Raw genomic sequence first — 12,027 nt, 5'->3', positions numbered from 1 at the left:
GTTCCCAGTGAGGATGGACTTCAGTGTTGCCCACTCTGACCATTTTATCATGAGTTTTGTAATATCTAGTGTGTTTCTTGAAGCCCCAGCTCCTGGAGTCATGGGGATGTGTGAGAATCTCAGCTTTCAGCGAGAGTTGGCACCACCATAAGTATGTCTCCACTGCAGTCCAATGGTGTTTTGGGCACATGTAGATCAAAGCTAGCTGGGGCATGCCTACCTGAGCTGAAATCAATCAATCCTGATTGCAGTGGAGACATACCTTGTCATGGTGCTGCGTGGGATGTGAAACTTGCCAAGGAGGATTAAGTTACAGAAAACTAAGGCCACTTTACTCCTGATTGAGAAGCATCCACACCGAGGTGGGTTTAAAATGCTTTAACTCATGTGCATTGACTTCACACTGTTGATTTGCCTTAACTTAGTACAGGGCTGGCTCCAGGGGTTTTGCCACCCCAAGCAGCCAAAAAAAAAAAAAAAAAAAGCCACTATCGCGATCTGCGGCAATTCAGCGGGAGGTCCTTCGCTCCGACCGGGAGTGAGGGACCCTCCACCGAATTGCCGCCGAATAGCTGGACGTGCTGCCCCTCTCCAGAGTGGCCGCCCCAAGCACCTGCTTGCTAAGCTGGTGCCTGGAGCTGGCCCTGACTTAGTAATTCATACCCAAGTGCTACTATATGCTTAGAGGAAAGGAGAAACTCCAATTTCACAGCAGGAGTTCAGCAGTCTTTAGTATCCTAAATATCAAGCAGAAATAGGTTGTCATGGTGTTATTAAAAAAAAAAGTAAAGGAAGAGCTGACCCATCAGTGAACTTTCTTTTTCCCTCAACAGCTAAAAAATAAATTCATAAAGAAGATCCCCAAAGACGCAGAAGCCTCCAATGTCCTGGTGGGAGAGGTGGACTTCCTGGAGAAGCCATTCGTGGCATTCGTGAGGCTCATACAGTCCACCATGCTGGGCGGGGTGACGGAAGTTCCCGTCCCCACTAGGTGCGCAGCTGTTTAAACAAACAAAATGTGCTTTTGCAAGAACTGAAGAAAGGTATTGGTGGTTCAGAACTGGGGCTTCAGCTGTAAACTCTCATGTAAACCTGATGCGGTATAGCACACCTTACCTTCCAGCTTAGGTGGGACAATATTTTCTTCCCCTGTCTCTGGATGGCTACAGATTCCTAAGGGGTCTAATTAGAGCTGTGTAAATAACAGACTTTTGGATTCGCTGGCCATTTTGAAAAATCAAGGTTAAAAAAAATTGTTGCAGGTCAACCCAAAATTAACCATGTTTAAAAAGATTTCGGCACACCAGACAGTAAGAAGTAAAATAAAATAGTTTGGGGTCAAACATAATGTTTCATTTGATCTGAAACAAAACATTTTATTCTGATTGATAATGTTTTTCAAACCATTTCAACGTTTGAAATAAAATTGGAAGAAATTTCAAAGCAAACAGTCATTGCAAATGGAGAGAAGAATGTTCAGCATTTTGGTGGGTTTTTATGAATTTTGGAGGGATGGGGGTCCCCCAGACAAACAATTCAACAAAACTGACATGAATTTGCAAAATGTTTGTGTCGCCAAATCTGCATTTTTCGACAAAGAAAAGTTTCGGCCAAAAAACTTTGCCCACTTCTAGCTGTATATCATGTTACCTTCCATGTTAGCTGGGACAACATGTTCTTCCCTTGTTTCAGGAGGCTATGGGTTCCTAAGGTCTAATGCGCTGTTCAAATGGCTCATGTAACTTTCACTAAGGATAGTGGGGCAGTCAGGTCCTACACGAACTGGAGAGAGACTAGAGCTTTTATTAACCTATATTTTCTTGCAGTGTTTGGGAGATAATTTGGGAGTCAGGACTCCTGGAGTCTGTTCCCAGCTCGGCCACTAAGTGGTATATGAATCTCCTTTCCTGCTCTGTGCCTTAGTTTCTCCAAGTGTAGAATGGGTATAATGATACTGACCTTGAGTGTTTTGATATTTACAAATGAAAAGCGCATAGTGAATGAAAGGGGTCTGAGCAAAGCATATGCACCACTTAAATGCTGCTTATACTCTTTAACTAGTGGGCTGCAGATTTCTGGGTCTGCTTTGCTCAGGGGCATAGAATATTCTGCAGGTCTCTTGGTCCACCCCCGCTCACCTCCATACATCAGTGCCCAGAAAGATGGAGATGCATGTCTCTGAACTCTAAGCTCTGATGTTGGCTGTTGCTCAGAGGAAGGTTTGTGTGGCACATAGCCTTGCGCTGGCCCATGGAACGGGGTGAATTTCACTTGCTACTAATATTCTAAACTGTGCTTCACTTCAGATTGTCAAGGCAACTGGTTATGTAGCTTGTTTACTTGCAAAATAACTTCTTCCAATTATCATCTAATTGTTGGTTCTGACGATCAACATGGATTTGCAATTAGGCACCCTCAGTGGAGAGGAACTCAGGAAGCACATCTGCCAGTATTGCACAGATATATTATAGGGCAGGGATGGGCAAATTATGGCCCTGGGGCCGCATCCGGCCCTTCAGACATTTTAATCCAGCCCTCGAACTCCAGCTGGGGAACAGGGTCTGGGGCTTGCCCCGCTCCAGCCGGGGAGCGGGGTGGGGGCTTGCCCTGCTCTGTGCATGCCGGGTCTCCGCACAGCTCCCGGAAGCAGCAGCATGTCCCCCCTCCGCTTCCTACGTGTGGAGGCAGCCAGGGGGCTCCACACACAGCCCCTGCAGCTCCCATTGGCTGGCAACTGTGCTCAATGGGAGCTGCAGGGGTGGCACCTGCGGATGGGGAAGACACAGAGCCTCCTGGCTCCGTCTCTGCCTAGGAGCCGGAGGGGGGATATGCCGCTGCATCCGGGAGCTGCTTGAGGTAAACGCCCCATAGAGCCTGCACCCCGACCCGCTCCTGCGCCCCTGCCCCAGCCCTGATCCCCCTCCCACACTCCGAACCCCTCAGTCACCCTTCTGCACCCTAAACCCCTCATCCCCAGCCCCACCCAGAACTCACACCCCCCGGCAAAGCCCTCACCCCCTCCCCAACCGCAACCCCCGATTTTTTGAGCATTCATGGCCCGCCATACAATTTCCATACCCAGATGTGGCCCTCGGGCCAAAAAGTTTGCCCACCTCTGTTATAGGGTGTTTAAATGCCTCTTTGGAAAAGTAAGGCTTGGCACTTGGGTTCTGGAGGAACCCACATAAAATCACATGTTTATATTAGTATATTTGATATAATATTTAGTATTTCCATAGATATTATTCTAAATATTTAAGTACTTTAATCAGTTTCTTTTTTAATTTTAACCCAGGGGCCTCTTTGGTGGACCCAGAGAGGAAGCATTGCCCACTGGTTAGGCACTAGCTTAGGACCTGAGTGACCTGGATTCAGTTCCCTGCTCTATCCACTATTTCCTGTGTGACCTTGGGCACATCACTTGGCTTACCCATCTGTAAAGTGGGGATAACAACACCTCCCTCCCTCTCGGTGGTGTTGTGAGGATAAATCAATTTCAGATTGTGAGGCTCAGAGATTAGAGTAATGGGGGACCAGATAAGGACCTAAGATAATAACTGTTGCATAAGATCTGGTCTCCTTATGGTATTTTCACCATTCAGGAACTGAAGAGCAGATCACATTTTGGGGGTCCAGAAGTGCCTCCTTGAGACTTGTAAAAAATATTTCCAAAAGCCATGAATGAAACCAAGGCAAATATTTAGCCCCATGGGCATCCCTGCCATGAACTCATAGATATCAATAGGCTCTGGCTTGCGTTGCCAGGACTTGCCGGGGCTGCATACAGCAGTAATAGTGGAATGCTTTGGGGCGAGATTCTCAAAAACTCTCCATGGTGGCCTTACTCTGCTCCCATTAAAGTCAATGGGAGTTTTAATGTTGTTGTCAGTGGGAGCAAAGTTGGGCCAGCTCTGAGAGCATTTGAAAAGCTCACCTTTTGCATAGTGATCAGAAATGCTGAGTTGTTCCCGTTCGGATAGCCTGCGTATTCGTCTCCATAGGTGCTGGAACTGGGGGAGCTGAAGGTACTGCAGCACCCCCTGGCTTGAAGTAGTTTCCATCTTATCCAGGGTTTATAGTTTTTCAACGGATCTCAACACCCCCACTATACAAATTGTTCCAGCACCCCTGCTTGAGTCTGCAAACGGGTGCTGGGATTCTCATGAGAAACAGGATTTCTGGTACTTATGGGTATTCAAGGTTTGCTACATTTCAGATCACACATCCCAGTGACCAGCCACTATTTGGAGGGGAGGGGACCCTTGTGTAGCTGTAACCACAACCCTGGTTACATTATCTGTGGGATTGAACCTGGGCCCTCTGGGTCTACAAGCCTCTATTGCTTGTAATAAAGGGCCAGATCTGTTAACTCAAAATCACTAGCAGGCTCATTATGTGTTCTGTGCTTTCTAGCCATTAGAAGGGGACAAAGAGTCATGCTGAGTTAGTGTGGGTTGACACACAAACTAACGCTCCCATTGAACTCGATGAAGAGAAGAGTGAGGGGGGATTTGATAGCAGCCTTCAGCTACCAAAGAAGATAGAGCTCGGCTGTTCTCAGTGGTGGCAGATGACAGAACAAGGAGTAATGGTCTCAAGTTGCAGTGGGGGAGGTTTAGGTTGGATATTAGGAAACACTATTTCACTAGGAGGGTGGTGAAGCACTGGAATGGGTTACCTAGGGAGGTGGTGGAATCTCCTTCCTTAGAGGTTTTTAAGGTCAGGCTTGACAAAGCCCTGGCTGGGATGATTTAGTTGGGAATTGGTCCTGCTTTGAGCAGGGGGTTGGACTAGATGACCTCCTGAGGTCTCTTCCAACCCTGATACTCTATGATTCTATATGAGACTCCCCTGGGGTTGCAATGGGAGCTGGATTAGGCTGTATCTGAGAAAACCAACTGGTGAAAATCAAAGGGCCTAATCCTGTATTTCTTGAGTGGCTAAACTTAGAGTTTAGACAACTGCTTACATAGGAGCTCAGGACTGGAAGGGACATCTTGGGCCATTGAGACCAGTCCCCTGCTATTGCAGATAACCTTGTCATATAACCCTGCTCGTAACTTTATCAAGCTCCATCTTGAAACTAGTTAGATTGATTGTTCAGACCAGATCCTGCATACTGGCAAGAGTTGTAATTTAAACCACAGACTGCAAGGATGGCCATTAGCTCATGAGTTCTGTTCTTTTACCAGGTTCCTTTTTATTCTCCTGGGTCCTTCAGGAAAGGCAAAATCCTACAATGAAATCGGCCGAGCTATCGCCACCCTTATGGTAGATGACGTAAGTAAATCTTATGATATGGCAGAGCCGTGCTCCTGTTGCATTCTCTATATGTGCACTAAATCCAGGCAGTCCGTACATTTATGGGATTTCCCAAAGATGAAATGAGACATCCCATCAGAGCTCCAGGACCAGAATGAAAATCATAAAACCAGTTTGGCAGGTGCTGTAAAAATCTGTGCAGTTCCATGGAAGTCAGTGGAGCTACATCAGCTGAGGGATCTGCCCATAGGAATAAAGTTAAAATATTGTAACGTGTGTGTGTGTGTATGCGTGCCCATACACCACTGTCCTCCCCTGGATAGAATCCGTTCAGCTGTGTGTCATAGGTTCCATATTGCCAACACTTAGCGAAGATTCTTCTTTCGTTCAGATGACAGGGAACTGGGCTTTTGGAGCAGGAGGGTCTGAGTCAAGTTCCAGCGAATGTGACATTCCAGCATGCAACAGAGTGACACCCATGAAGTCCTAGCTAGCCATGGATTCATTCAAATATTGTTCGCAAGCACAAATGTTCACGCTAGCAATGAGTGAGCCACAATCCATGGTCCAAAATCTCTGTGATCTAGAAAGCATGTTAGATGAAGCCTGACCCTTCTTCTAGCAGAATTGGTTCTTCCATCTCTCCTACTGCCTAGCTAACAGTTCGCCTAAACCGTTTGTCTTCTCTGTGTATTTCCAGCTTTTCAGTGATGTGGCCTACAAGGCCAGAGACCGAGATGACCTGATTGCAGGAATAGATGAGTTTCTGGATGAAGTCATTGTCCTTCCGCCAGGGGAGTGGGATCCAAACATTAGAATAGAGCCACCCAAAAAAGTACCTTCCGCTGAGAAGAGGTAGGTGGTGGTAACTGCAGTGCAGTTCATAGTGCACTGGACTAGGACTTACGAGACCTGGGTTCTATTCCTGGTTCTGCTACTGGGTAAATTTAGGCAACTCCCTGTGCCTCAATTTCCCCATCTATAAAATGGGGATAATGTTACTGACCCTCCTCTCTTCTCCCCCCCTTTGTAAAGCACTTTGAAATCTATGGATTAAAAAGCACTATATAAGAGCTAAGTATTATTATTAGCAGCATAATGAGCTTGATTTTGTTCATAGTTAGTGGTGTAAATCAGGTCAATAGAATTACATTGGTGTAAAACCAGCACAACCAGTTGAGCAGCATCAGACTCGATTAGCTGGAGCTGCGCTGAACTTTGGGTAACAAATCCGATGAAATGTGGCAATTTATTAGCAGAATTTGTATTCGCCTGGCCATTACTATCCTAGCATTTCAGCCTCCTGGTTAGAACCTCAGCACTATCCCTTTATAGACAAATGTAAACGTAGCTAATATGAGGAATCTTTAAGAAATCTGCCTTGTATAATATTTTCTGTGTCTCAGTGCAAAGTTACTTAAATGCCATCTCGTCTTTCAAGTCTAGATACAAGCATTGCACTCAGATGCTAAGTAATCTGTGAGCATGTAACCCTCTAAAATGGGGGGTATGGATTATGCAGGGGTCCATCCGTCTCTTGTGCCAGGGCCAGAACGCTCCGGAACAACATTCCGGCACTTCTGCTGCCTGGAGGACCTCATTTTGGGAGGATAAATACACTAAAGACTGTGAGGTGCTCCCTTACTGTGGCATAAGATAGAAGGATTCCATAGCACTTTTCAGAGTTGCCAAACTCAAGCGTTTTTATTCACATTCTGGGTTTTGAGCCTGTTAGGGTGACACCGGCACAGCGAGCAGCGGCCCATGGCACCACACCTCAGAGCACGTCTGCAGATCCAGGCTCGCGCTAGAGTGCTAAAAATGCCACGCAGGCATTGGGGCTCGGGCTAGAGATCAGGCTCCGAAGCCTACAGAGGGGGCATGGCTCTTTTTAGCACCTTAGCAGGAGCCCCATGAGGTTGCAGAGCCGGGCTCTGAGACTCGCCCTTAGACACACTCTTAGAGGTCACAGGTTCAAGTTTTTCTCTGCAACCGGTTTCTCTGGAAACTTACTTTTTAGAGTAAAAGCTAGCTCATCCCCTGCCTCCAGCAGCAGGTACTTTAAGGAAAAAAACACCAACATTCGCAACTTACAGGACAATCACAGGCAGGGGAGAGTTGCTTTTTGGGGGCAAGAGAAATGCTAGATCCAAATAACATCTTACCAAAATATATCCCACTTCTGGCTACAGTATGCGCCGTTTTTCCTGATGCATTAATCCAATAACTAAAGGTCAATTTATCTCGCAGTGTGTGCACATGAGCTAAACTGGAGTATGTGCACATTTTTCTCTTCCTATTGGTAGGAAAAACTCCAGGAACAGGGAAGATGGTGGGAGAGTGGAACTAATTTCCCAGCTACACCTCCTGAGTGACCCCCTGGTGGCCAGGTTTTGCAGAAGAGTAGTGTGTCGGGTGCTAGTGAAGAGAACGCTGCGGGCTGGGTTAGATCTCTGTCCCTCATGGAAAGCTTTGTTTTCTCAAGGAAATCCAAATGTGGGCTTTGTGATTCTGCAGTTTGCACCATTCCTCACCTCTTGTGCTGGTAGTTGATGCAGTATGGCTGGCAGTGTTACAAGGGCTTCGTGTGGGTCAGTGGAAGCAATTTCGATACATATCATCTATAATCCTCTAAGGTGACTGTGAGGCTTGTGGAAGTTCCATGTAAATCGATAAATAACAATAGGGTAATGATCTATACCATTAAAAGAAGTAACAGGCATGTGACAGCTGGTATAAAACTCAAGGCTCCTACACAGCCCTTGGCTTTTGTGTAGACTAGACCAGGTTGTGCAAGAATCTGTCTGCCTCATCCGCAATCACAGATTAAGGTCATTCTGTACTTCGCTCTGCAATAAACAGGCAAAGCCATCAAGTCTGGCCTAGTGGACAGAGCACTGGACTGGGGCTTAGGAGGCCTGGGATCTATTCATGGCTCTGCCACTGGTGTGTTGGGTGACCTTGACCAAATTGCTGTGCCTCAATTTCCCCATCTGTAAAATGGAGATGATCCTGTGAAGTGCGATGAGATGAGATGAAACATGCTCTAGGAGAGCTAGGTGTTTTTACTTACTATTGGAAGCCCTAGATTACCCTAAAGGCAAATCCAACCAAAAATCAAAATGCTGCCACAGACACAACTGTGCTAAAGGGAGGCCCTGTGTGCACAGCCGGGCTCTTGGGAGTCAAGACTCCCGGAAGTCCTGATTCTCTGTGTGACCTTGGAGAAGTTGCTTCACCTCCATGTGCCTCAATTATCCTCATCTACAAAGGGGAATTAAGAATGACCAACCCCTCAGGGGTGCAGGGAGGCTAAACTCCTGCTGATCGCAAAGTGCTTTGCGCCCTTCCTGGGGCGAAGGGAGATGCTGCTGAAGCGCCGTTGTTCCAATCACGCCCTCCGACGTGTCTCTCAGGAAATCAGTGTTCTCGCTGAACGAAGCAGGGCAGATGAATGGCACCGTGGGAGGAGCAGCAGGAGGGGGCGGCGGAGGTGGAGGGGGCGGCAGTGGCAGTGACGACGGAGAAATGCCAGCTGTGCATGAAGTTGGGGAAGAGCTTGTCTGGACAGGCAGGTAAGCGAAGCCTCAGCTTCTGTGCTTTGGGGCAATATGCTGTCAGCCCTCTCCTACAACCTCCTCCGCCTTCCAGCCTGGCATCTTCCCTTCCCCTTCAAGGATAAATGAAATTCCTCACCCCACCCCAGATACAAGCACCTCTGCCCCCCTCCCAGCACACTCCCCATGCCCCCAGTGTTGATAATGGTCCTAGTCCTCCCCTCCCAAACTGCCCTCCCCCAAAATGTCCATGAGGCCTCAGTCATGCTTTGGTTTACACAGATCCTTACACAGGTGGAGGCTAGCACTGATGGGTGCTGATGCAAAAATGCCTTTGAGTCTGCAAAACGGGGAGTTGCCCACCCAAGGTCTCACCTGTGTGCACAATTGCTTATGCTTGCAGCTGAATGCCAAGAAGCAAAATTTGATTGGCCTACTCTCCTGGCTAAACGCTGCCAGGAAAAGTAGGAGCAAGCGTCAGGCTAGATTCCGCCTTGGGGTCGGCATGTGCCACAGAAATATCCGTGCCTTAGAACGCAATCCCTGATGTGAATGGATTACCTGAGGCTCATTGGTTGCTTGTGCCCTCTTCATCTGTTCGTTCCATTCACCTGTTCTCTCATACTTAAGGTATGTCTACACTGCAATCACAGGGTGTGTTAGCAGCTTTTGTAGCCGTACCTGAGCGCGCTTTAATCGAGCTAGCACAGCAACTGGACCAAGAGAGCTGCAGCAACACCTGCTCCAGTACCCAGTACTCCAAGCCCGCCTGGAACTGTGGGTATTTACTCATGAGGCTAGTCCATCAAAGCTTGATTAAAGCCAGCCTCGGGTAGGTCTGCATAAACTGCAGTCACCCCTTGCTATGGCAGGGTAAAACACACCCTCGTGAACAGCATCCTTGTCATGCATTTATACATAGGGTGACCAGACAGCAAGTGTGAAAAATCAGGAGGTCGGAGGGTAATAGGAGCCTATATAAGAAAAAGACCCCAAAATCGGGACTGTCCCTATAAAATCGGGATATCTGGTCACCCTATTTATACAATACCTAGTGCAGCGGGCTCCCGAGCCATGACTGGGGCTCCCAGGCACTACGACAACACTCATAGACTCATAGACTTTAAGGTCAGAAGGGACCATTATGATCATCTAGTCTGACCTCCTGCACAATGCAGGCCACAGAATCTCACCCACCCACTCCTGTAACAAACCCCTAACCTATGTCTGAGTTATTGAAGTCCTCAAATTGTGGTTTGAAGACCTCAAGCTGCAGAGAATCCTCCAGCAAGTGACCCGTGCCTCGTGCTGCAGAGGAAGGCAAAAAACCTCCAGGGCCTCTGCCAATCTGCCCTGGAGGAAAATTCCTTCCCGACCCCAAATATGGCGATCAGTTAAACCCTGAGCATGTGGGCAAGACTCACCAGCCAGACACCCAGGAAAGAGAATTCTCTGTAGTAACTCAGATCCCAAACCATCTAACATCCCATCACAGACCACTGGGCATACTTACCTGCTGATAATCAAAGATCAATTGCCAGATTAATTCCCTAAATTAGGCTGTCCCATCATACCATCCCCTCCATAAACTTATCAAGCTTAGTCTTAAAGCCAACTATGTCTTTTGCCCCCACTGCTCCCCTTGGAAGGCTGTTCCAGAACTTCACTCCTCTAATGGTTAGAAACCTTCGTCTAATTTCAAGTCTAAACTTCCTAGTGTCCAGTTTATATCCATTTGTTCTTGTGTCCACATTGGTACTAAGCTTAAATAATTCCTCTCCCTCCCTAATATTTATCCTTCTGATATATTTATAGAGAGCAGTCATATCTCCCCTCAGCCTTCTTTTGGTTAGGCTAAACAAGCCAAGTTCTTTCAGTCTCCTTTCATAAGACAGATTTTCCATTCCTCGGATCATCCTAGTAGCCCTTCTCTGTACCTGTTCCAGTTTGAATTCATCCTTCTTAAACATGGGAGACCAGAACTGCACACAATATTGCAGATGAGGTCTCACCAGTGCCTTGTATAACGGTACTAAGACCTCCTTATCTTTGCTGGAAATACCTCGCCTGATGCATTCTAAAACCGCATTCGCTTTTTTAACGACCATATCACATTGGCGGCTCATAGTCATCCTGTGATCAACCAATACTCTGAGGTCCTTCTCCTCCTCTGTTACTTCCAACTGATGTGTCCCCAATTTATAACTAAAATTCTTGTTATTAATCCCTTAATGCATGACCTTGCACTTTTCACTATTAAATTTCATCCTATTACTATTACTCCAGTTTACAAGGTCATCCAGATCTTCTTGTATGATATCCCTGTCCTTCTCTGTGTTAGCAATACCTTCCAGCTTTGTGTCATCCGCAAACTTTATTAGCACATTCCCACTTTTTGTGCCAAGGTCAGTAATAAAAAGATTAAATAAGATTGGTCCCAAAACCGATCCCTGAGGAACTCCGCTAGTAACCTCCTTCCAGCCTGACAGTTCACCTTTCAGTGTGACCCATTGTAGTCTCCCCTTTAACACAAACAATAATCCTAAATTGCCTAGTTCCACTCAGAGCTCATGGGATTGCCGCACCCATGATTGCGTGTCTCCCCCAGGTTTTGCGGCGGCCTGTATTTGGATATCAAGAGGAAGCTGCCTTGGTTCCCCAGTGATTTCTACGAAGGCTTTCATATCCAGTCTATCTCCGCCATCCTCTTCATTTACCTGGGCTGCATCACAAATGCCATAACATTTGGGGGGCTGCTTGGTGATGCTACAGACAACTACCAGGTAAACCAAAGAGCTGCCCGGGGAGTTGTTCTCCTCCGAAGGATTATTAGAGCTGGAAGTTTGGATGCAGATGCCCCAATGTTTGCAGGGTGGCTTTTGTTGGCACGTACCTTAGCTGTGCTGCATGGTGAGACGTTGCAGCTCCTGCCCCTTGCTAACACGTGGCAGATAGCAGGATTCACAGCAGATGGCTATAACCCCTGTGCAGTAGGCCAGGTTCCTTTGAAGCTGCAGCCAGTTCTCCTCCCTAATGTGGTAGGTAAATACCCCTGCCCTGTTGCTGGGAGAGATTTCCACCCCACTGCGGTCCGTAGTGTGAAAAGCCATTCCTAGCTAAGACTTGGACATAACCGTCACTCAGCCTGAGGGGGAGACTTGAGGGATTGCAGACTCCAAACCGCCACGTCCGAGCCCCACAGATACCT

General features: G+C 47.3%; 1 protein-coding gene across 4 annotated transcripts in view; it reads left to right on the top strand.

Moving 5' to 3' along the window:
* SLC4A5 (solute carrier family 4 member 5) overlaps nt 1-12,027 on the top strand; it is a 130,125-nt gene that overhangs the window by 73,314 nt on the left and 44,784 nt on the right. For all 4 annotated transcript variants that reach the window (XM_039523157.1, XM_039523158.1, XM_039523160.1 and 1 more), the window contains 5 exons: nt 834-991; nt 5,193-5,280; nt 5,963-6,117; nt 8,679-8,837; nt 11,428-11,602. In XM_039523157.1, the coding sequence (XP_039379091.1) occupies nt 834-991; nt 5,193-5,280; nt 5,963-6,117; nt 8,679-8,837; nt 11,428-11,602 (735 nt within the window). The remainder of the gene's footprint in view (nt 1-833; nt 992-5,192; nt 5,281-5,962; nt 6,118-8,678; nt 8,838-11,427; nt 11,603-12,027) is intronic.

Source organism: Mauremys reevesii, linkage group 2 (assembly GCF_016161935.1).
Source record: "Mauremys reevesii isolate NIE-2019 linkage group 2, ASM1616193v1, whole genome shotgun sequence".
Classification (NCBI taxonomy): Eukaryota; Metazoa; Chordata; order Testudines; family Geoemydidae; genus Mauremys; species Mauremys reevesii.
Note: the sequence above shows the minus strand (reverse complement) of the source record. Positions and strands in the feature narration are given on the sequence as shown.